Below are 23,933 nucleotides of genomic sequence, written 5' to 3'. Positions count from 1 at the left end.
AAAAAAAAAAAAAAAAAAAAAAAAAAAAAAAAACTTCCTGTGAGATTTTGTCCCATCATAGCCGAAAAGATGACATGGCATTTTCATTTTCAAATACTTGGTCCCTAGTTAGACTAGTTGCAAGAGAATTTGATCTATAAATCTACCTTCTGTTTAAGACAACCCTGATTTTTTCTGTTGCTACTAATATCCTCATACCACAACTTAACGGTTTAGATTTAATCGTCACTAAACTATATCAGATCTGTCCTAATCCAACGGCCCTTAACGCTCATCTTCCAAACCCTTCTGATTTTCAGAAGACATTTCAACTTCATTTTCGAATATTTCATTTGTTATACTATTTGGTTCAGCAAGATTTGAATAAAAATGGCGAGATATCCACTTCGAGATCTGTGGTTTATTCTTCAAATTAGGGTTTATGTTTGTTAGCTGAAGAGAGAGAGAGAGAATCTGTGGATCAAAAACTGATGCGAGTAATTACTGAAAACGATGAGGTTTCAGATCCGTTTTATCTGGTTAAGATCTATACGTTTCTTCTACCTAATTTAACGAATAATTTCTTAAATTGGATGATTCAAGAAGGTTTATCTTTTCAAATGAGAGGATCTATTCGTGTACTTTTCAGTCTCTTTCTCTTACTAGCTATCGTCACTTCTCTCAGTTCTAAAATCGCAACTCGCCGGAGTTTCAGTTCTTTTCCGACTGAAAATGTCTTCGAAATGAAACAATCAGTGTCGGAACTAAACTCAACATTGTTAAAATTTGCTGCCATTGATATCGGAGAGATGAAAGCTAAACAAGAAATCGAACAATTACTCCAATCTAGCTATGGTTTTACTCAAGGGCGTTATCGATCGATCTCATCTTGGCAACGAAGAACTCAAATTGATAAACAATCAAGATACTCGAATCGAGGTATACCAAATCATTTTCGTTCACCTAAATATTATAGAAACTGGTTAGATTTTCGTAGAATTCTTCATGATTGGTTTAAAAACAAAAAATTTCAACCTGATATTATGTCTCAATTGATTAAACTAGTGAAAACTCCTATAGATCAACATTATGGGTTTCTTTCGAATTCGAAAACTAGGTATTCATCTTGTGCTGTAGTTGGAAACAGTGGGATTTTATTGAAATCAGAATATGGTGATTTGATTGATGATCATGAATTTGTTATCAGATTAAACAATGCTGGGATTAAAGGGTATGAGAAAAATGTAGGATCAAGAACTAGTATATCATTTGTGAATAGTAATATTCTTCATCTTTGTGGTATAAAAGAAAGTTGTTCTTGTCATCCATATGGCGAAAATGTTCCGATTATTATGTATATTTGTCAAGCAATTCATCTAATGGATTACACAATTTGTAATTCATCTCATAAAGCTCCATTGTTAATTACAGATGCGAGGTTTGATGTTTTATGTGCTAGAATTGTGAAGTATTATTCATTGAAATTGTTTACAGAAGAAACAAGAAAGTCGCCCGAAGAATGGGGACCTACCCATGATGGAAGTATATTTCATTATTCTTCTGGTTTTCAAGCTGTGATGCTTTCATTAGGAATTTGTGATAAAGTTAGTATATTTGGGTTCGGGAAATCGCCTATAGCAAAGCACCATTATCATACGAATCAGAAATCGGAGCTTCATTTACACGATTATGAAGCAGAATACGCTTTCTATCGTGATTTGGTTGAACGATCGAAGGTTATTCCTTTCCTTGTAAGCAAATTTAAGATCCCTCCTGTGGTTATATTTCATTGAATTCCTTATGTTTAGAAACATTTTTTTTTTGTTTTTAGGTTTTGAAACCAGTTATGTTATTTTTTAGCTCTGGTTTCTTTGTCTCATGTTGTAATAGTAGTTTCCCACAAAAACTTGATAGTAGAGTAAACGAATTGAGTGAAAAGTTCATATTCTTTTTTGAGACCATCTACTTTCAAAGATGGTAGTTGGCACTAGTTCTGTAAGATTGAAACCCTAGAAATGTGATGTAGAAACGCAGCGGAATTAAAGAAGACGAATAAACTTAACAAGAACGATAAAATAAAGATGAAATAACTCGAAAATACTAAACTTTATTAAACTTCAAAGGGGTTTTCTCTTCAATCTGAGAATAATAGACAAACTAGATATCCTTTTATAGGATTCTGGACTTTCCTAGATAGACTTGAATTAGACTTCTTAAATAATTAAAATACTGCAACTGCCTAAATAACTAGACTCAAATCTGGACCTTTCCAATTATTGGAAATATTAAAATAGCATAATTTCCTAAACCTAATTTATCTAATAATCATACTAAAATAAGGACTCCTTAAATCTACTCTCTCTGGCCGGTTGGTCCATGACCGGGTTCGGTCATGGAAATAGTCTCCACGCCGGGTGCCCCTGCATCAGCTTCCCCTTCTCCCACGAGGTTCGTCCCGAACCGAATTGCCGAAGAAAACAAATCGATACACCCACATACGATGAACTCTGTCAGGGCGATTCGTAATTCCCACTTTGCACGAACGGCGTGTGAAATCCGATGGATAGAGAAAGGGACCAAGTCACCAACGACAAACTAAAACCCGTAATGCGAAGATTTACGCAAAATCGACAGTAGTGAGTGAACATCCAATAAATTCCGACATCTTCCATCATCTTGTAGTTTGATGAAGAAGACTGCAAATGCTATATTGTGCGCTATGAAAACTTTAACCTTGAAATTCATCTTCCAATCCATCACGGTTCTTGCCTCTCTTCTATCAATAATAAATGGAATACTCGTAACGACGTTTGGACCATCATACGAAGAATGAAAGTGTAGAGAAAGAAAAACAAACGAATCACAAGGTTCCCAAGTAAAAGTATGAAAATTATTAGAACTCGCAACAATCTGAGTACTGTTATGAGTATTCACTTGTAATACTGTAAAGTACTCAACTAAGCCTTCGAAAATATCAAAGAGAACGTCGGCAGTGGTATCCTCACGAGAAGAGCCAAAAAAAAGTGCAAACCACCGTATAATTTGAAGAACCGTACGTCTTGATATATTTTGCATGGCCTCACCTTTCATCTTGGTCTGAGGAGCTGCTTTATGTTTAATTTGATATAGGTAAGAAAAGTATGAATGTCCTTGAGAATCATCACAAAAAGAAATCGGACGAACATAATCACGATCAAATACACCAATAAAAAGAGCAGAATCAATTCCATGAGAAAACTCAGCAGAAACACTTTCATCGATGGTCAATAACTTTTGTTCTTCGGATTGTAAGTTATCATCGTGATTGAAAGCAACTGGACTAGGGATGAAAGAGGAGTTTTGGGATTCACCAACATCATCAATGTTTTTCAAAGAATTCATAACGTTTTGAGACGTGTTATCTAACACCGTATCCGTGTCACTCAACAAACGAGATGGGGTAGTTAGCTTTGATGATTGGGAAAACGAGTAAGGCCTAAGAGGGTCTGGGTATTCCGGTGTGTAATGGGGTGGAGTTTCGATGGGTCGGTAGTAGGTGGGTTGGGAACGGTTTGGTTGAACTAGGGTGGTTATCGTGGGAGCTTGGTAAAGTTGAGTGGGTGGGAAGATCGTGGTGTTAGGTATGATAGGTGTTGGCAGTGAATATGGTTGTATGAGAGGTGATGAATACGGGTGATGATTGTAGTGTTGTTGCTGTCGCTGTCGCTGTTGCTGTTGGGTTTGCTGTTGCCGTTGCTGTTGCTGTTGCTGTTGCTGTTGCTGTTGCTGTTGCTGTTGCTGGAGCTGTTGCTGTTGCTGTTGCTGGAGGCGTTGCTGTTGCTGTTTTTGAAGTATTTTAGAAGATGATTTATCAAAATTGAACTCCTCTTCGCAAAACGAAACGAGGAGCTTTGTTACAGTTTCTCGTTTAGAACCAACCTCGTCTTTTCTTCCTTTATCTTCGACTTTTTCTTCTTCTACTTCGGAGAAAGATTCATCTTTTTCACACTCTTTGTAATCTTCTTTGCCTTCATCTTCTTCTTCTTCAATGGAATTATCCTCTTGTACGACAGTATCATAACCCATATCTCGAAGAATAATCGTTTGTAATTGAAGAGATTGTGGTGTATTAGAAGAGAATAGTTTGTCCAAAGTGTCAAACGATTTGAGAGCTTGTTCATTGGATATTTTTATCGAATCCACCTTCAACGAATCATCCTCTTTCTTTTTATCATGAATAATTTTTTCTTCGAACAACGAGGTAGGTTGCTGCCAAAGTGTTAATGTTGGTGGTTGTGGTGAGTGGCAAGTGTGCGAAAGTGGTGAATAATAAGGGTACGGAGGTGGTGGTGGTGGTGATTCTGGTGTTGGGTAGTAATAAGATGGCGGTGATGGTGTATAACATACCGGTAGTGGTGGCGTAGGTTGATATTGATAAGGAGAAGGTTGTAGTGTATAATTAGAGTACGTAGGTGGTGGTGTTTCGGTTGTGGTGGGATAATAAAAAGATGGAGGTTGTGATGAATTTTCTCGTACGACTTCTCTCGGATTCCAATGATAATAGTATGAATCTCGATATGCATACGAACATGATGCGCATAAGCATCGATTCGTTATCCCTTGATGAGTATAATCTGATTGATTATAATCTTGTCGAGGAATAGATACGATTGAAACTGATTTAATTGATCTGGAAAAAAAATTCCAGAATCATTAGCCCAAAACTTTGGTGGCTCTGAATACCACATGATGTAGAAACGCAGCGGAATTAAAGAAGACGAATAAACTTAACAAGAACGATAAAATAAAGATGAAATAACTCGAAAATACTAAACTTTATTAAACTTCAAAGGGGTTTTCTCTTCAATCTGAGAATAATAGACAAACTAGATATCCTTTTATAGGATTCTGGACTTTCCTAGATAGACTTGAATTAGACTTCCTAAATAATTAAAATACTGCAACTGCCTAAATAACTAGACTCAAATCTGGACCTTTCCAATTATTGGAAATATTAAAATAGCATAATTTCCTAAACCTAATTTATCTAATAATCATACTAAAATAAGGACTCCTTAAATCTACTCTCTCTGGCCGGTTGGTCCATGACCGGGTTCGGTCATGGAAATAGTCTCCACGCCGGGTGCCCCTGCATCAAAATGTAATGTTAAGATTATGCTTTATTGAATACTATATACTAGAAACATTTGCGACTTCACCATTATGCTGTGGTAGTTTATTTCCACAAATACTCCTTACAAGTAGAATTTATCGTCCTTTACTATGTAATTTAGTGTTATTGTAGTATATTTGAAGAATTCCAAGTATTTTGGCGCGTCTACTTTTATTTTGGTTAAGAGATCATCCAACATTTGCTGTTGATATTCTTGCTAGAAAAGCTTGCATCATAAATAAGGACGTAATAATTGTATTATCCCATCTATACGCACTTGTATCTTCAAAAGGAAAAAAAGCGAAGGAGAGAGAGAAAGGAAGACATGTATGTAGAGGCGTAGAGCATTTAGGACTGTCTGCCCTAGCTTAACAACCTCTTACCTTATCTGCAAGGCCGAGCATTGTTTAATTCTCTTAATTTTCTTTTACAAAGAGTTAGAAAGAGAGCAAAAAATAACTGATTTTAAAGTGTCTGTTATTCTGTTACAGTATCTATCACTTGTTACTGTTCTTACACTACAGTTACACTTATTTTAACTTTCATATACTCTGCAAACACCTCTTTTCATCTCTTTTCTATTTCCAATTAAGATTCTCCTATACTATCTCAAATAAATATTAACCTTGATTTATTCATTTACTTGAAATATAAGTTGAAGTTTTAGTGAGGATGAGTTGACGATTTCGACAAAGGGTTTCTCGGAAGACCTTATGTGATCTTGTATATTTGAATACAAACCCAGATGTATAATACAAAGCCTTGTGCTATTCTTTCATGTCTTCTCCCATCTCCTCTGTATGCAAATGATTTACGACATTTTTTCCACATAAATGGCTAAAACCCAATGAATGAAAACTAGGCTAACGAATGTCCCTTATAGAACTTTCTACTCGTATCTTTCTCAAGATGAAATTGGTCTCAACTAATCTAATGTATCAAGAAATTTAATGTCCTTCAATGGCTTGGTTACAGGATGGTTGATGTTCTTCTTCTTGCGACCATGAGCACAAAATATCAAAGTAACTTTCTCTTTGTTCTTTTGTTATCAACTCCACCGGTTTTCTCTTTTTTGATGGAGTTATTATTTACTTAACATGAATGGCATTTTGCTCGTTGACAATACCAAATTGTAAGTCAATTTTTTTTTGAAAATAACACAATAATACATCTACACTTTATGGACTTGATGTATTATTGAATCAAATAGGATCTCAAATTTACTCCCTTACCATACTATCACATAATAGAGAGACCCAGTCAACTGTCACTCTTAACTGCCTCTATAAGATGGTGGCACCCATGAACTCACTCCCAAATCAGAGAAGTCGTCACTGACAAAAGAAAAGAACTTTGGTTAACATCTACATATTGCTTGAAACTTTAAAATTTAAATATAACAAACTTAATTAGCGAGCGCAAACAACTGCTTGTTCAGTTGATTGTGCATTTACTTAGAAAATCTGAAGTCAGAGGATCGAAACTTAATGACAGTTACAAGCATATCCGATCCTTATCGATGTATCAAAAGGACACTAAAGAGTGAACTATATATGAAAGTTCGATGTCAAGTCCGTACATGAGCTAGGGGGCCTGGCTAACCGCATTGGACCTTAAATATGCCTACAAGGCTACACTCCGGGCACAACAACCCATCCTGGGCCTCTTCTCCACTAGGGTCAGGCCTGGCTCGTATAAGGACACAATGAAAATCTGATCAGCCAAACGAAATCTGTATACCAAACATCCCCCTTCTTCTTTCTGTTCATTCTGAAGGGCTTCCCTTTTTCTGCCATTCTTCCGAGTTCATTTGCCGCCTGAAATTAGAAAAATGGCGGGAAGCCTTCAAACTCTAAACCTCAGACCTCCAACTGCTCGGACTGGATTTTACCGGCGATCGACGCCATTGATTCCGTCTAATCATATCCAAATCACCAGCAATTCCTTTGTTTTCAGCCCTAATTTACCCCTCATCCGAATAGTTCCTACAATTTCACTAACTGCAAAAGCCAGTGGAGCTAATAATCAGGTTTTCATTTCCATTCCTCTTCAAGTGTTTGTGTTTATATCCAAGGCATTTAATAATCTCAACTTTATTTAATGGCAGGTAGATGGTAATGGAGATGAACACGCTGGAATATCATCGAAGAAGATGTTAACATTGAGAGACTCCGTTTTAACATTTGCAGTAACAAACTTTCTTCCATTAGGTAAGCCCACTCAAATGATGAATTAGGGTTTCATCCATAACTCCAAGATCCTATAAAATTGTATGCTTTTATAGAACTTTCTATCATTTTTGTTCTTTTTATAGATTGAATTACAGTTAATTTTCTCTTCGATTTTGTTGCAGCACTTATAAGTGGAGTAGCTTTAGCACTTGTGAATCCAACCCTTGGTTGTCTTGCTCATAAATATTCACTGTCCAAATTCAGCACCTTTGGAATCTTTCTTATTTCAGGTGATTTTCTTAGTTTGACGCGCCTTTAAGTTTACCCATTTAATTGTTATTTCGGTTTCCAGAAATGCATTTTTTTACTTTGTGATGTAGGGCTAACGTTGAGGAGTGAGGAAATTGGAGCTGCCAAAGAAGCTTGGCTTGCAGGATTGTTTGGGCTAGTATGACCTAAATTTCTTATATCCCTTCTTTATTTTGTAGCTTTGTAGGTCTTTTCTTCACGAGTTTCTACTTCAGTTAATACGCAGATCCGCAGATTCAAAACATTGTCAGTTTTGTATAAGTAATGTACAAATGCATTATTTTGAAGCACAAAATTTCATGTCTTTCTTAGTCATGATTTGAACTTCTTAGTGAACTTCGTTTATTTAGCTTTTTGAGCTATGTAATTTGCGGTATATCGGGTATGAGACGATGGGAGATATGGTGACAAACAATACGTGATTTGGCAGATTATATCACCTATAGACGTTGACATCTGATATAGTTTATATATTCGGCTGCTGCAACTCTTGTTTAAAAACTTCAAAAAGAAAGGAACAAATTGTACTGTATTAGTTCTGATTATAGTTGAAACTCAAAAGCTAAAAGATGTTGAGACCCTTTTTCTTTCTTTTTGAACTGTCACAACGGTTTTATAGGGGACATCATAGTTAATATTTGATAATTTATATACAAACTACAAATAGTCAGATGTATCTATATATTATCCAATTCTATCCTCTGCATCGTTCTTCTCTTCATTTACAGCCGAATACTTAATATTTCTTGTTTTCATATATATATATATATATATATATATTTCTTCATATAATGGCTGCTAGTATCTTGTCTTTTATAGTGTTTTATTGTTGGCTCTTGCAGTGTTCTATTCTGCTATTTACTCCATTTGTTTCCAGGCTTATTTTGCAACTTCAGTTGCCACCTCAAGAGTTTGTAACAGGCAAGCTGACTGACCTATAGTTCCATAGTAGTTTATTAGTCTTCAATTTCAATAGAGATAACTATACTCTGGGTACTAAACGTCTACAAGCTTACAGGATTAGCTATCTTCTCATGCATGCCAACAACATTGTCAAGTGGTGTGGCACTAACACAGGTATATCAGCCAATCTTATATCTCTGAACTTAGTTAATTTATTCAGCACAAGAAAAGATGCATTAAGTTTAAGTATAACAAAGTTCACATTGAAAGGATTCAGCTCGTTGGGGGGAACTCTGCTCTGGCTCTTGCAGTTACAGTAATATCAAATCTGCTTGGTATTTTGACTGTAAGTATTTGTATCCACTGTGCCGAGATTGTAAAACAAAGTGTGTTGCGTCTTCTCTGATCTACACGAAATTTGTGCAAGTTTTTTGTCTCTTTGTTTCTTGTACAATGTTTTAAAAATTATTTGAGGCGTTGAGGCTGTTGGCTTTGTTAAGGTGAAGAATAGCTTTTAGGCGGCAATGGTAAGGCGCTAAGGCGTATGTCTCATCTAAGACTCAGAACCTAGTTATAATTACTCACCTTAAAACTACTAAACATTGGTTTCCATTTCTCACTCGACCCCATCAGTAACCACAAATATATTAATATGGCCAGCCCTACTGACTTTTTGGATATGTGATCAACCCAATGAAGAATGCTGTTCTGTTCACCCAAGTATTGAAGCACTATTGCCAAACCAACGTGGCCTCAGATGCCCTTATTTCTTTTAATCAGGTGTTGTTCACCTATCATTTGCTATTTGACCATTGCAGCCTATGTGTAGCAATAATTACATGTTGCCTTGCAATGCCATCTATGATGAAGTATTGTATAAGCAAAAGCAAAACATAACAAACGGTCCAGTGGACAGACACTGACTCGGGGAGTCACTCGCTGAGTCATCCGAGTCACTCGGGCTAACCCTAGACTCAGAAACTTGGTGATGCTCGGCTCAGTTATGTCGGAGTCCAAGTCGTATCCCGAGTCACTCGGCTGACTCGGCCGAGTCGGACTACCTAGGGTGAAAGTTCTCAAAAGATAAAGATTTTGCCCACTTTTTGGCATTTCCATATCCCCGATCTTAAAGTTGCACTTTGCCGATCCTCTCTAATTCCAGCATTGATCTTGTGCATGTCTAGAAAGTCAAGTGAGTACCACCATTGAGTTTATTCGTTCTTTATCAGTCTTATACGTTCCTCATTTTCTTTTTTCTTTTAATACTTTTTGTTCAACTTCTTATTTCATTTATTTTCTTTTGAGTTTCTTCATCCTATCACCCACTCATCCCTGTATCTCAATAAAGTAGTTTTGTTTCTGAGTTACTTACTAGATATAACTTCAAGTGTAAATTAAAATTAAAACTGCTCTAGTTGGAGTCACTAAACTTGTGGGCTATCTTACATTTTAGGTGCCTTTTTCTATCAAGAAGTTCATAGCTGATGGAGTTGGTGTAACTTTTCCAACCAGTCAACTGTTTAGAAGCCTTTTAATCACACTTGTGGTTCCTTTAGTATTGGGGAAGGTATAATAACTGATTCTGTTTATCATTGGAGATCTCCTGTACCCTTTGAAGCTTTGAAACCGTGCAAATCATTATTATTTTTATATGATCTACTGTATACTTGTGTTTGTAACATATTGGCTTCCCTGATTTTTGAGTTAGAGGAATAATATATGGTTTTCGTTTTCAGGTATCTCGAGATTGCTTCAGTGGTGAGTTTCTTCCGAGACCAATTTCTTTCTTTCGAAGATTCTCAATTTTTTCCATGAAAAGTATTTGCAAAATACACAGCAGATGCGGCATGTGTAGAATAATCTTGTTTAAGTGTATATTATTTGACTGATTGTACCTGTATTGCAGGTATAGCCAAAATCGCTGATCAGAACCGCAAGAAGCTTTCAATGATTAGTGCAGTCTTCCTCAGTCTTGTAAGAAATAAACATTGATCTACTTCAAAATTTAAAGTTTTTAGTTAGTTTTTGGAAGACACATTCAGAACATGAAATTAGGATAATTTTATTTACTCCAGCGTAGAGAAAGAAAAGAAAGTTGTCTATCAAAATGAACAGTAGTTGCAAACTTAGCATTTGTTTAGAGTTTAGACTAGCAAATGAGTGGGAGTTCTAACTTGACTGCGAACTTCATTTGCCTGAGTTTTTGGAAATATTGAACAAGTTATTTTTTCCTGTTACCCCAAAAAGCTTGACAAAAAAAGAAGGCATGATGGGTTCAGGAGCCACTGTTTTGAAATTTTCCTGGTCATGATATTCCAGGTTCCATGGATACAAGTGAGCCAATCAAGGTCCTTGCTGTTGATGGTCAAACCAACTATGTTTCTTGTAGCTATCGGAGCGGGACTGTATGTTTACTGTTTCAAGTGTTCTTAATACATGAAATTAGAATATATATTTTATTCCTTAGAGTTATTTAGACAGGGTTGTATTTTTCTTTTCAGTCATTACATTTTCTGAAAAAATCGTATATTACCACTGACCATAGTCTGCCTTGCCCTTGTCACTCGTACACAGTAACATACACATACGCATATAAGCATGTACGCATAAACATTCACACACACGCATAGGTATGCACATACACTTATACACTAACACGTGCATCTTGATGGATACTGACGCAGTTCCAAGCCATTGGTACAAAAAAATCTCTAATTACTTGTCAAGACACCCTGATATCTCATTATGTTCACTTTACTCACCTATGTATGGTCTAGGTTCTGTGTCAGAGGCGTAGAACAGAAAATTACAGCATGATCATCTATTATTGATGCCATTCTATTTACTTTTGACCTAACTATCTGAGGGGCCCTAGCCCTGGATACACTAGCCGAACCTACGGAAAAGGAGGTCAAATTTTTTTTTTTTTCATCTTTGTATTTGTTGGTTTATCGTACTAAGGTAAACTAGATTGTTCCTAGTATCTAAGCTTCCCTTATTCGTATAAAGTAGTAGTTAGAAACCTATATGGAGAAGGATATCATATGTTTTCTTTATATGGCTATACACACATGGGCTAGCCATTTGGAGCAGGCAATTTTATTAATATTGTGCCTTTTGTTTAAACCTTTTGAGTTTATAAATCCTAGTTCGTAGTTAAGAAATGCTTTTTATTTCACTAAGTAAACCTCAATTGAACCCTCTGGCGATGAGTTTACATCGCATTTGTAATTATCATAACCTGCTCAAACTTTTGGGCTTTATTCATTTTGACCATCCTTCTATCTATTCAGATGTAGATAGGGAAATTTGGCCAAAACTCCCTAAAAACTTTGGCCTTTGGTTAAAAAGGATTGGACAATTTTTTATGGGCTTCAGCTCCCTGTGGCATTTTTGTAAATTATCTAATATAGGGAAAAGACAAAACTGACCTTATTGCAAACTAGTTTGCAAACCAATTTGCAAAGTAGTGCAAACTAGTTTGCAAGGCAAACCAGATTGCAAACTAGTGCAAACCAGTTTGCAAATCAGTTTGCAAAGCTTTGCAAGGCAAACCAGATTGCAAACCAGTTTGCAAATCAGTTTGCAAATCAGTTTGCAAAGCTCTGCAAGGCAAACCAGATTGCAAACCAATTTGCAAAGTAGTGCAAACCAGTTTGCAAATCAGTTTGCAAACTAGTTTGCAAAGCTTCGCAAAATCAAACCCTAACAAAATAAGTAACTAAGAAGTAAGATTATATAAAATGTGAGGGTTTTTGGAAAATCTGAGGGTGTTTCTAGAATTTTCCTTTATACAAAGGTCAATTCAGGTATACAAAATTAAGGGATTTTTAGAATTGTCCTTCAAGCCTATTTCCAAACTTTTCATGGTGCCTAGAAGGAAAAAAAAGATAACTTGTCTTTTTGAAAAAAAAAAACAAAAAATTGGGTCTCTAGCCCAATTTCCTGATGGGAAATTTGGCCAAAACTCCCTAAAAACTTTGGCCTTTGGTTAAAAAGGATTGGACAATTTTTTATGGGCTTCAGCTCCCTGTGGCATTTTTGTAAATTATCTAATATAGGGAAAAGACAAAACTGACCTTATTGCAAACTAGTTTGCAAACCAATTTGCAAAGTAGTGCAAACTAGTTTGCAAGGCAAACCAGATTGCAAACTAGTGCAAACCAGTTTGCAAATCAGTTTGCAAAGCTTTGCAAGGCAAACCAGATTGCAAACCAGTTTGCAAATCAGTTTGCAAATCAGTTTGCAAAGCTCTGCAAGGCAAACCAGATTGCAAACCAATTTGCAAAGTAGTGCAAACCAGTTTGCAAATCAGTTTGCAAACTAGTTTGCAAAGCTTCGCAAAATCAAACCCTAACAAAATAAGTAACTAAGAAGTAAGATTATATAAAATGTGAGGGTTTTTGGAAAATCTGAGGGTGTTTCTAGAATTTTCCTTTATACAAAGGTCAATTCAGGTATACAAAATTAAGGGATTTTTAGAATTGTCCTTCAAGCCTATTTCCAAACTTTTCATGGTGCCTAGAAGGAAAAAAAGATAACTTGTCTTTTTGAAAAAAAAAAACAAAAAATTGGGTCTCTAGCCCAATTTCCTGATGTAGATATAACAGTCTAATTAGAACGCTGGGTGGATACACCCACTAGGCTGCACCCAGAATACATCTATTAAATCCTTCTCGCCCATGTTAGGTGCAACCTCCTTTTCTTATATGAGATCTAATCAACTAACCGATATGATTACTTTCACATATTGCAGGCTCCTGCATCTCACTCTATTAGCTTTCAATATACTAGCAGTTCAGAGTCTCACGGTTGTCTCAGGTGGTAGCGAATCAGTTTTTGCCAAGAAAGAGAATGCTCGTGCCCTCGTCATCGTTGCTAGCCAGGTCAGTGCATAAAGTTATTCATTTTCAGTACTTCCCATTCAAATCTGGATGTGATAGACAGTATTTACTATGAAAGTATATCTGGATAATGCATGTGCGGTAGTTTAGGACCTATTAAGGAGAATCTTTCAAAAGCAGAAAGAAAAAAAGTACAAAAAGAACAACAATTTTTATTATCATAACTAGCAATTTGGTTTCTACACCATCAAACATACACAGTAATTTTAAGAATGTAAATGTTATACTGATTTAGTAGTGGTTGATGTGTGATTTCATTTTCCATAGAAAACCTTGCCCCACTGTAATTTTAAGAATATAAACAGTACACTGATTTATGAGTCGTTGATCTGTGATTTCATTTTCCATAGAAAACCTTGCCCGTCATGGTAGCAGTAGTAGAATCGCTTCGTGGTGCTCTAGGTGAATCTGGTTTGCTGGTCCTTCCATGTGTAGCTGCTCATATTAACCAGGTCACTAATCCTCCTTTTATTCCTGCATCTTATTTGAACTTGAAACTTTAAAAAGACCATGTTACTTACACCCGAGAACACGGTGCAGATTATAATCGATTCTTTTTTGGTCAACTTTTGGCTTCGGAAAGATCAATCAACCAACAAACTCAAAGAAGCTTGATGCATGACAAAAAGCATGCACACACATGATTGGTAACACAGTGAAGCATTCTTGTAAAATTTTCACCTCTGATCACTTTAATTTACTTCATGACTTCCAGTAAATTCAAGGACGTGTATTGGTAGTGCAGTCAGTTGTATTCAGTTATACTCAGACTTTATATAAAAATTTAAATTCATTATAGCTCTGAGTTAATGTTATAAAGATTATAATTAAACTACTTGGAGTCAAGACCTATATTAAGATTAAATCAGATATCAAACAACTTGTTGTATTGCTATCTGGGGGGCAGCTAAAACTAGTCCGGTAGTTAAACGAGTTTATTTCAGTAGTCAAATGTTTGGTAGTTGCAGTTACAACAACATTATCGTGTACAGCTCTTTGATTTCATGAACTGTCAAAGCCAGTAGGAATTCAACCAGGTCTCTCAGTTTCATACCTCTTCAACTGTTTATGGTAATCTTCTATGTAACTTTTCACTGCTATTGTGAAATCATGAATAACATCCAAAACCACTTAATTGTTGTTCTGTTTATCCTGAAGTTGTTTTTCAATAATTAATTATGATGTTTATAATTGCTATGGAGTTTCTAATTTCATTGTTAATGTTTAGTTTAGTCATGGTTTTAATGGCAGGCAGATGGTAATGGAAGTGTTATTATGAATGTTAATTAAATGGTTGAAGTTAGAGTGTCATTTAAATATTTGTTAAGAGTCGTTAGCGTGTCTGTTATCTTCTTTTTTATTTGCACAGATAATATCGAGGTAAATGCTGATTCATGTCACTGAATCTGCCTAACGTTTAGGGTTTAAATTTTTATAAAGCTTTATGTAAACCAAAAGTCAGATTACTAGAACCATTGTGTGTGGTCCTTTATTTTAGACAAGAAGTTTAACTTTTGGGAGTTTGGGTGATAATACATTGATTCTTCTCTCACCTTCAATGAAATTTTAGTAGTATAGATTTGATCTTGGGTTTGTAAAGTTTTTGCAGGGAAATATGTAACTAAAGATCACAGTTGTGTTCATGGTGGGGCTTCTAGGCTTGATTTATCAAACGATCCAGCCTCTCCTCCAAAAGTTTGTGGATCTATAAATGATTCTTCTGTAAGAATCAAACTCAGTGATGCCTTTCTTATTAGGAATCAGGTGTATTGACGCACGGAAAACTCCGAAAAGAATTAGAACTCCGTCTAAATCTTATAAAACCCAGAAAAAACCTTTAGATCTCCGTCTTAAGACTTGTAGAACCAAAACAACACAACTGGAACTTAAGATATCCAAGATACTTGGAATATCTCATGAAAATCTCCTTGCATCATGTACTTCTTGTTATATTAGCTAATGCTTTTGTTTAACTTCTACTGGAACTTATCGAAGAACAGGGCATGTACTTCATGTTATTTTTTTCTCTTTTCTGAATAATTTGATATAATTGAAAAGAAAAATAGAGGTTACAAAGCCCCAAAGGGCATTAAGGAATGAAAATTACAAAAGGGAAATGGAAGGAGCCCAGGATTCCACCATGCTAACAAAAGAGAAAACACTAGCCCCAAGAGAACTTCATACTCCAATGTTAAATGAGACATTTAGCTGAGAAGAAGATGTGCTCTTTTGATACTGTTTTGTTGTTGAAAATGGTTTCATTTATACCCTTCCCAATAGCCCAGATATTAGCAAAAGGAATCATATCTAGGATAATCTTCTTATGTTTACTTCCTTTCATCCCTTTCCAAGCAAGAATCGCTTCCGAGGTTGAGTTGGGTAACGATTCCCAAACTCTGAATGAAACTATTCCAAATACTGTGAGAGACCGAGCATCTAATGAAGAGGTGATTCAAAGGTTCTTCGTCTTTACCTCAGAGAGGGCATTTGTTAGGGGCAATTAGACCTCTTTTCCTTAAGAAATCAGTAGTGGGAATCTTTTCTTGGCAAGCAGTCCAAAAGAAAATGTTGATCCTGTAAGGGATTAAGTTTTTCCAAGTGGCGTATGAGGGTGGTGTTCGACTTCCTGATCGAGAAGGATATAACCGGATCTGACTGTCAATTCTGTGAGTTTAGAGGAAATCCACACCGTACAACCATCCTGGTCTGATAAAGTAATTTGATTCAGGTCCTCCAAAAGACTATTAATCTCCTAGTTCCCAGTCTTAGAGAATTATTCTCACTTCCAAATTCCACGAATTGGAGGATAGAAGTCTGAAACAACACCCTCTCTGTTAGTGGATATTTTGAATGACACTGGAAAGACTTCTTTGAGAGAAGGGCTTTCTTTGAGCCAAATATCCATTCGAAACCATCGAAAACATTACAAACTTTAAGAGACACTGAGAATTTTCTTACAAATCTATCAGAATACACAAAAGAAAAAGGATCCCACATACATATGATCCCACCTGCAGACTCAAGTGGCTGGGAGCACACCCTAGTCCACATTACATTACCTCATAAACCAAAAACTAATCTAGTATTAACGGCTTCCAGTTTTGTTTCTTGAAGAAACACAAAAAATCTAGCCTATTTTTCCTAACACTTGCTTTCTTCTTTGCTGTTCCCGGACCCCTAATATTCCAACTGATGAAATTAATTGACATCTTTCAAGAGACTACCCATTCTTGAACACGACCTTGTCCTTCTATCCCATCCTCAACTTGGATTTTTAAGTGTCCATTTCAATCTCCTAGCTTCCCTCTCTGCCTTGGACATAGATTCTGCTCTCTTACTTCCATTGCCTTGGCCTGGAGATTTCTATGTTCCTCTACCTGTGGACTTCAAAAGGACTGGACTTTGTTCGAGATTTCTAATCGTACCCTCCAGCTGCTCTACCCTGTTCTCTTCCAGGTTTGCTCCTTCTATTTCCATGATCTCCTCCGCTTCACCAGGAGGAAATCGCCACAGGAGTAGCCACTAAACTTGACTCCTCTGCACATTCCTCACCTGAAACCTCTGATAGATCACTACCAATGATCTCGAGGAGGTCGCCCATTTTTTCCCTGACCACCACTTCAAACCCCAAATATGAGCCAGTAGCCATAAACTCTTCTGATGTAGACGCAGCGGAATAATTAAAGAACAATAAAATAAACTACGAATAATTAAAGAAAACTGTAAGAAACAATAAAATAAACTTAAATTCTTAATAACTTCAATGATTTTTCTCTTCAAGGTGAATAATAACATAGACTAAATCTCCTTTTATAAGATAATAAACCTTCCTAGATAGACTCAAACTAGGATTCCTAAAATAATAAACTACTCAAACATAGAAACTTTAAAAATAAAGAAATATCAAATTAAAGTAACTTCTCCTATACTAAATAAACTACTATTATAACCAAATAGGATGTGGGCACGCGTGGACGTGGGCCCACACGTTTATGCGCCTGCATCAGCACCCTGTTCCCCAGACGGTTCGTCCCGAACCGATTTCGATGAAGAAAACAAGTTGATGCACCCGCAGACGATGAACCTTGTCATGGCGATCCGTAATTCCCACTTCGAACGAAGTTTGCACTGGAATGGAAGGATACTAATGTGCAAGTAATCGTCAACCTCGTACCCAAACTCATATGCCAATGAGTCTCGCAAAAGTAACCTTAGTGAATAAATAATGTTCATCTCGCCATCTTCCCGCGGTAGGCACAACCACTTAATCTTCAAGAAAGTGTGAAGTACTATGAGCAAGTGTGAAGTAAGAGTAATTGTAACAAATTTCCAAAATACTTCATCAATAGCCAAAGTATAAGCATAACCATCGCTAACTAAGATATCGATATGGAACCATGTAGTGTAGATATGCCACGCAAAATTGACTTTTCCAAGTTCATCTTCATGTAGTTTATGTACTCTAACGTGATCAATACCTGGAGCCCACTGTTTGTTTTCTTCAATTGATATGTGAAACCTAGATGGAAGTTGTTCAATTGGTATGTGATCTTTGACCATTGAGTATAGGTTCATTGTAAGAATTGGGAAATTGATCCTCTTTTTCTTAATTGTTTGAAGAAAATTTATTAGGAAGAGATTTGATAGAGAAAGCGGCGATGTGGGACATAATTGATTCGGAAAATTCTAGGTTGTTCTTCTTGTTCCTCTTTTTCTTAATTGTTTCTCTTGTTGTTCTTCTTCTTGGTTGTGATGGGTTTTGATAATTGCTTTTTGTTCTTCTTTTCCTTCACTAAATTCTGGGTTTTGATTACTTGGGTGTGTTGATAACTGAGTTTCAACTTGAGGAGAAGATTCAAAATTTTCTAACAGAAGTGTTGGGGATATGGAAGATTCAAAATTGTCTGGTAGAAGTGTTGGGGATATGGAATAGTAAGGAAAGGTTTGTTGTGTTGGTGATGGTGTTTGACACCAAAAGATTGGGAGGGAAACAGGAACATGTTGGTGATATTGGGGTAGGGTTATTTGGGTGGTGTCTATAGATGGGATTTGAATATTATGTATAGGGAAACTAGGGGTGCCTATAGAATCCGGGTTGTAGCCTACATAACTAGGGTTTGTATATGTGTGGTAGAATGTTTGGTTGGAGAAGGGTTCCTGTAGAGAATGAGGAGAAAGATGATGTGGAGGTGCTTGTAGTTGTTGTTCCTCATTGTAAACTTGTGGGTGGTTATAAGAGTTGAATTGGGAGAAGCTGAGTTGGTTATGGGTTGAGTGGCCCAGGGTGGTTAATGGTGTTGTAGGGTATGTGGCAGTGGGTAGTGGGTTTTCGAAAAAAGTAGGGTTTGGGGGCTGATGGTCGGGTATGTGATGGTATATTAGCATGGGTTGGCCAATTGTGTTTGCGGAAGATTCGAGAAAGAGTGGGTTTGAGAATGGAGGGTAGGGTGCGGTTATGTGGGGGCTAGTAATGTTGTGTGGAGTTCTATTGGTGGTCTGAATTGGTGTAGAAGATGTGGGTGGTATACTGTTGTAGGTAAAGTGGAATGGTGGGGGTGTTGTGGGACATGGGTTGTATATTGTAAAACCAAAGAGTGTGTGTGTAGTTGGATTAATGGCATAAGTGTTGGAACTTCCTGGGATGTTGAAAGTGTTGGTGGGTACTGTTGGTGGACTAATGGAAGTCGGGTAAGAAGTGGGTTGTTGGGCGGTGGATGGTGGTGGTGTCGGTAGAGATGAGGGTTCGGGGTTGGTAGTAGATTGGTGGTCGTTGAAGGAAAAAGGTGGTGTGGGTGGAGTGGTTGTAGGGTTTATGTATGTTAAAGGGAAAACCGGTGAGAGTGGTGATGTAGGGTTGATGTGAATCGGTGGGAGGAAAGTGGTCGGGCATGGGTTAGTGATAGGTTGACCAAGTAGGGAAATTGAAATTGGTGTGGTGGTTGCAACGGTTGAGTTTGTGGTGGTTGGAAGTGGTTGTGGTGATGATGTTTGAATGGAAGTAGTAGATGAAGGAGTGGTGGTAAAAGAGGGAGACTTACATATGCCTTCGAGTTGTTTAGATAACTTCATGATGGAATCATTGACTTGATCGAATTTTTCCATATTTTCCTTCTTGTAATTTTCGAAAGCTTCTTCCAATTTTGTAACCGAGGATAACTTCTTGTTGATGTTGTCCCATTCGGAGGCAAAAGTTGGTGTCTTCTCTTTGATTGTTGGAGTAGGAACAGTAGGATTAACCATTGTGATTGGTTAAAAAAATTGGCTCTGAATACCACTTGATGTAGACGCAGCGGAATAATTAAAGAACAATAAAATAAACTACGAATAATTAAAGAAAACTGTAAGAAACAATAAAATAAACTTAAATTCTTAATAACTTCAATGGTTTTTCTCTTCAAGGTAAATAATAACATAGACTAAATCTCCTTTTATAAGATAATAAACCTTCCTAGATAGACTCAAACTAGGATTCCTAAAATAATAAACTACTCAAACATAGAAACTTTAAAAATAAAGAAATATCAAATTAAAGTAACTTCTCCTATACTAAATAAACTACTATTATAACCAAATAGGATGTGGGCACGCGTGGACGTGGGCCCACACGTTTATGCGCCTGCATCATCTTCCATCCAGCATATACTTCATGTTATATTATAGAACTGACTATGAAGAGAGTAAATAATTTGAAAAATTCATGAACTTTCAGATAAGTTGGAGCTTGGATCACAATTTTCCATAGCTGGAGTGTCAATGGAAGCTAAGAACATCTCCAATGCAACACTCAATCTTAGAAACTCCGAATGCCACTTAGGATTTTTTAGAGTTTTTTCTTAAAAATCCTCTCCAATGCAACACTGTATTTGGATATCTAAGCTGACGTGTCGAGGGTGGAATCACTATATTTCTAGAGTGTCCTCTTGAGATATCTCTAATTGTTCAACTCATCAATATTTAATTTTCAACCAATAGAAATCGAGTCTTCTATATTTTCTAAAAATAACTAATTATTTATTTACAAAAATAACTATTTCACGTAAGTAAATAAGATAAGTTTAGAGTTTTACATTAGAGGAAAAAAAAAAGGCCAGCGCTTTGGGGAAAGCTAAATAGTTTCCAGAGTGTGAAATTTTAAAGGCAATATGCAAAATTTTGAAAATTTTCTGAGAAAACATATTTTATGGGGAATACTTTTTACCTCTCTCTCTCTCTCTCCCCACCTCACCTCTCTCTCTCCACCACTCTCTCTGTCTTCTCCGACCAGGTCGCCGGCCGGAAAATTTTCCGGCCGGCGACCTGGTCGGAGAAGACAGAGAGAGTGGTGGAGAGAGAGAGAGAGAGAGGTAAAAAATATTCCCCATAAAATAAAATTGTCAAACAAAATTGACCAATTTTTTACCAAGTCTTTATACCCCGGAACCTATTTTGCTTTCTCCAAAGTGCTGACAAAAAAAATTTGAGGATCTCTATTAACGCCACCCAGGAGTGAGAATCTCAAATGGAAATTGACACATAGGATGAATAGAGATTTTTTTGAGTTTTGCATTGGAGATGCTAGAGTTGTCTGAAGAAATACATAACAGGCAGGTTCTTGAATTTGTCAAATTATTTTGGGTAGTTTTAATCTTAAATTCCAAATGAGTTTTTTGGTCAATAAGTATAGAAAGGGGATATTGTTAGAAAAAAAATAGAAAATAATTTCTAAAAATATAATTTTCATTGAAATTTTGATATCTCATGAAAAAGTAATATGTGTATATATTTGAAGTTAAAATAAAAACATAGTTAAATAAAAAATATTTTAGTCTTTATAAATATTCTGATGAAATTGATAATTTTCTTTTTTTTTTCTTTCTTGAAAAATTAATTTAATAGTTACGAAGTGTTTGTTGTTGCTGTATTATTTTGGCTCATTTAGAGTCACCCCATCGCACTAGTCATTTTGACAAGAGGAATAATGGCTATTTAGGTCAATATAAAATACACAATAGCTCAAAAAGCCAACAACATTTTTAAATAATCAAAGTTGTCAACTTTATTATGGGTAACTGTTATTTAGGTTTAAAATAATATCACAAATTATCAATCAGGTCATTTTATAAAAATATTGTTCCTAAAATAACCTTCCCACTAAATCACACTACCTATCTCTCATGAACGCGGGAATTTTTAGGAGTTTTTCAAGGGTTCTTCAGATTGGTGTGTTGTTTGGTTTGTTTTTCTTGTCCAACAGATCTCTCTCTCTCTCTTCACCGCTCACTTCTATTGCTCTAACAGACCAAAAGTAAGTAAATTTTCTAAGATCTTATCGTTTCATTTAATCTCAGGAACTTATCAATCTTTCAACGCACTTCCTGCAACTTGATTTCTTGATGTTCGAATTTGCTAATTTTGGTTGGTTAAGTTGGACGATCAATTCCATTACTTCCTTTGTTTAATCGGGTACCTGTATTAGATTTTTGATATTTAGGGATTTCTTCAGGTTTCTTCTCTTCTCTTGAAATAATTAATTTTGGAGTTTTCAGGGGAAAGCTTTAGATCCTGTTTTATTTCCTTTGTTCAGAAAAAAATGATTTTAACAATTAACTTCTGAGACTCATCCCTTGCGTTCATTGAGTAGACTATGCCTAGGTTAAGGGTTCACTTTGGTTAAGAAAGCTTAAGTTTCATGTTTTATTTATCTTTATAAGCTTTATCGAATTGAGACCTAATTTGAGGTTGTACAAGGCAGAGTCTTTTGTCGAAATCTTCTCTATGAAATTTCTTTAGGTTATCAGCTTGAAGATGGGTGGGTTACAAATGACTCGGAGGAGGGATCTTTGGAGATTGGAATGGGTAAGTTCTCGATAACACTTTTTTTCAAACTATTAAGTCGTGTTATCTTGAAGAAGGTGAAAAATCGCCTACTAGATCTATTTGTATATCCACATTTTATACTGTTTTTCATTGTTATTGTGGGTTAAAATTTTGCTTTTGATATCATCGGTTTGGACTCTTGATATTTCATATATCCTATATACTTCTATCTGCCTTTTGTGTTGGTAATTGGAGAGGGAGCTTTCTATCTCAGTTTCATAAGATCTTTAGTCGCTCGGAATTAAAAATTATGAAGTAGAATCTCCTGGGCCATGTTTAATTCTGAATTTAGATTACCCAAGTGAAGAGCTTATGTAAAATTATTTTTTATTCAACTGGTTATTCATCACTTAAGGAGAAGGATTAACCTACTACCTTGACTATATTCTGTACGCTAAGTGCGTGTTTTATCTCACTTCATATATTTGAGTTAATATAACATGGATCACTGATGATGAAATCATCATTTTCTTTGTGAATTTCAGAATACAAACTGTTTCTGGAGTTGCAGGACCACTGGTTATCTTAGAAAAAGTTAAGGTATACTATTTGCATTTTCCTTTTGGTTATTCTGTTTTATTGTTATTTATGTTGCAGTGACGTGGTGTGCAGTGTCATTGACGTTACTTTTTAATCGTTTCAGGGTCCCAGATATCAGGAGATTGTCAATATTCGCTTAGGAGATGGAACTACCAGACGTGGTCAAGTCCTAGAAGTTGATGGAGAGAAAGCAGTTGTGCAGGTTGTCAAACTATCCCTGATTCGTCATCAATACCTCATATTTAAGGGATTTTTAGTTGTCCCTTATACTTTTAAGTTGACATGTTTGACTTTGGAGTCCTTTACGGTATCTTTGCTTGCATATCGCATTTGTAACTTTTCATGTTCACAACCCTTGTTGCTTAGAGAGTCTTACACCGTTGTCCTATAATGATACTTTTGAGTTACATGGTCACTCATTCTTCCATTCATTTTCCATTAAGCAGGCTTCCTGTATAATATAACGCATATCCTCGTTTAAATCTATGTGTCTGCCTCCAAACTAAATGGTTGATTGGTTGCATGAACATATGTTTCTTATACTTTTTACATGTACTTCTTTGGACTTTGGATACCAACATGTTCTTAAAGTTTTGGCTTTGTCATGCGATAGTGTTTTTGTCAGGTCTTTGAAGGAACTTCAGGAATTGACAACAATTGTTGCCACCTATGGTGGTGGTGGTGCAACATTAGTTGCAGCTGAGCAGAAGAAAGATGTAAAGGTTGTTGTTAGGGTTTCTTACTTGTATCCTTGGGGATCTTTTATCACTTGATTATAAAGGTTGAAAACAAAGCATTCCCGTTGGTGCGTCTTTAGATTATGATTTGAAGAAGGATTTGCTAATTCAATAGGATAAGGAAGTTGTTGACAAGAGAAAATCCATTGTTTTTAATAGATAGATGAAAGGGTGGTCGGGATGCCTTGATGAATAATCTATTGTTGGTTCTGTTTGGTACAATCTACCGGTTGTGGGTGTATTTGGGGTTGGAATTAAGTAAGGGGTGTATCAAGATTTAAGTTCAAATGATGTATTCAGATGTTTTCTTGTGTTGAATTTAAAAAACATTTACATTTTATATGATGAATTAAAAAAGAATTTTTAAAATCAAGATTTTGTA

At 36.1% G+C, this 23,933-nt stretch overlaps 2 protein-coding genes and 1 long non-coding RNA gene across 3 annotated transcripts in view; all 3 read left to right on the top strand.

Moving 5' to 3' along the window:
• The window catches only part of LOC147550275 (uncharacterized), a 68,696-nt gene extending 44,763 nt beyond the window's left edge, over window positions 1-23,933 (top strand). Inside the window, exons 2-5 of the long non-coding RNA XR_015237937.1 lie at window positions 21,356-22,253; window positions 22,760-22,814; window positions 22,918-23,016; window positions 23,428-23,933. This is a non-coding gene — a long non-coding RNA (uncharacterized LOC147550275). The remainder of the gene's footprint in view (window positions 1-21,355; window positions 22,254-22,759; window positions 22,815-22,917; window positions 23,017-23,427) is intronic.
• On the top strand, window positions 174-1,917 carry LOC147550277 (uncharacterized). Its single transcript, XM_086669289.1, has 2 exons — window positions 174-918; window positions 1,411-1,917. The coding sequence occupies exons 1-2, from the start codon at window positions 471-473 to the stop codon at window positions 1,770-1,772; spliced, it is 810 nt and encodes a 269-aa protein (XP_086525415.1). The 5' UTR covers window positions 174-470; the 3' UTR covers window positions 1,773-1,917.
• On the top strand, window positions 6,676-14,313 carry LOC147550276 (Sodium Bile acid symporter family). The gene is made up of 14 exons (XM_086669288.1): window positions 6,676-7,160; window positions 7,239-7,341; window positions 7,485-7,592; window positions 7,683-7,750; window positions 8,454-8,532; window positions 8,630-8,688; window positions 8,792-8,860; window positions 9,968-10,081; window positions 10,251-10,272; window positions 10,421-10,488; window positions 10,834-10,919; window positions 13,271-13,400; window positions 13,769-13,870; window positions 13,959-14,313. Exons 1-14 carry the CDS (start codon window positions 6,963-6,965, stop codon window positions 14,031-14,033), a joined length of 1,281 nt encoding a protein of 426 aa, XP_086525414.1. The 5' UTR covers window positions 6,676-6,962; the 3' UTR covers window positions 14,034-14,313.

Source organism: Eschscholzia californica, unplaced genomic scaffold (genome assembly GCF_041429995.1).
Source record: "Eschscholzia californica isolate CP2 unplaced genomic scaffold, dmEscCali1.0.p SCAF_3, whole genome shotgun sequence".
NCBI lineage: Eukaryota > Viridiplantae > Streptophyta > Magnoliopsida > Ranunculales > Papaveraceae > Eschscholzia > Eschscholzia californica.
Note: the sequence above shows the minus strand (reverse complement) of the source record. Positions and strands in the feature narration are given on the sequence as shown.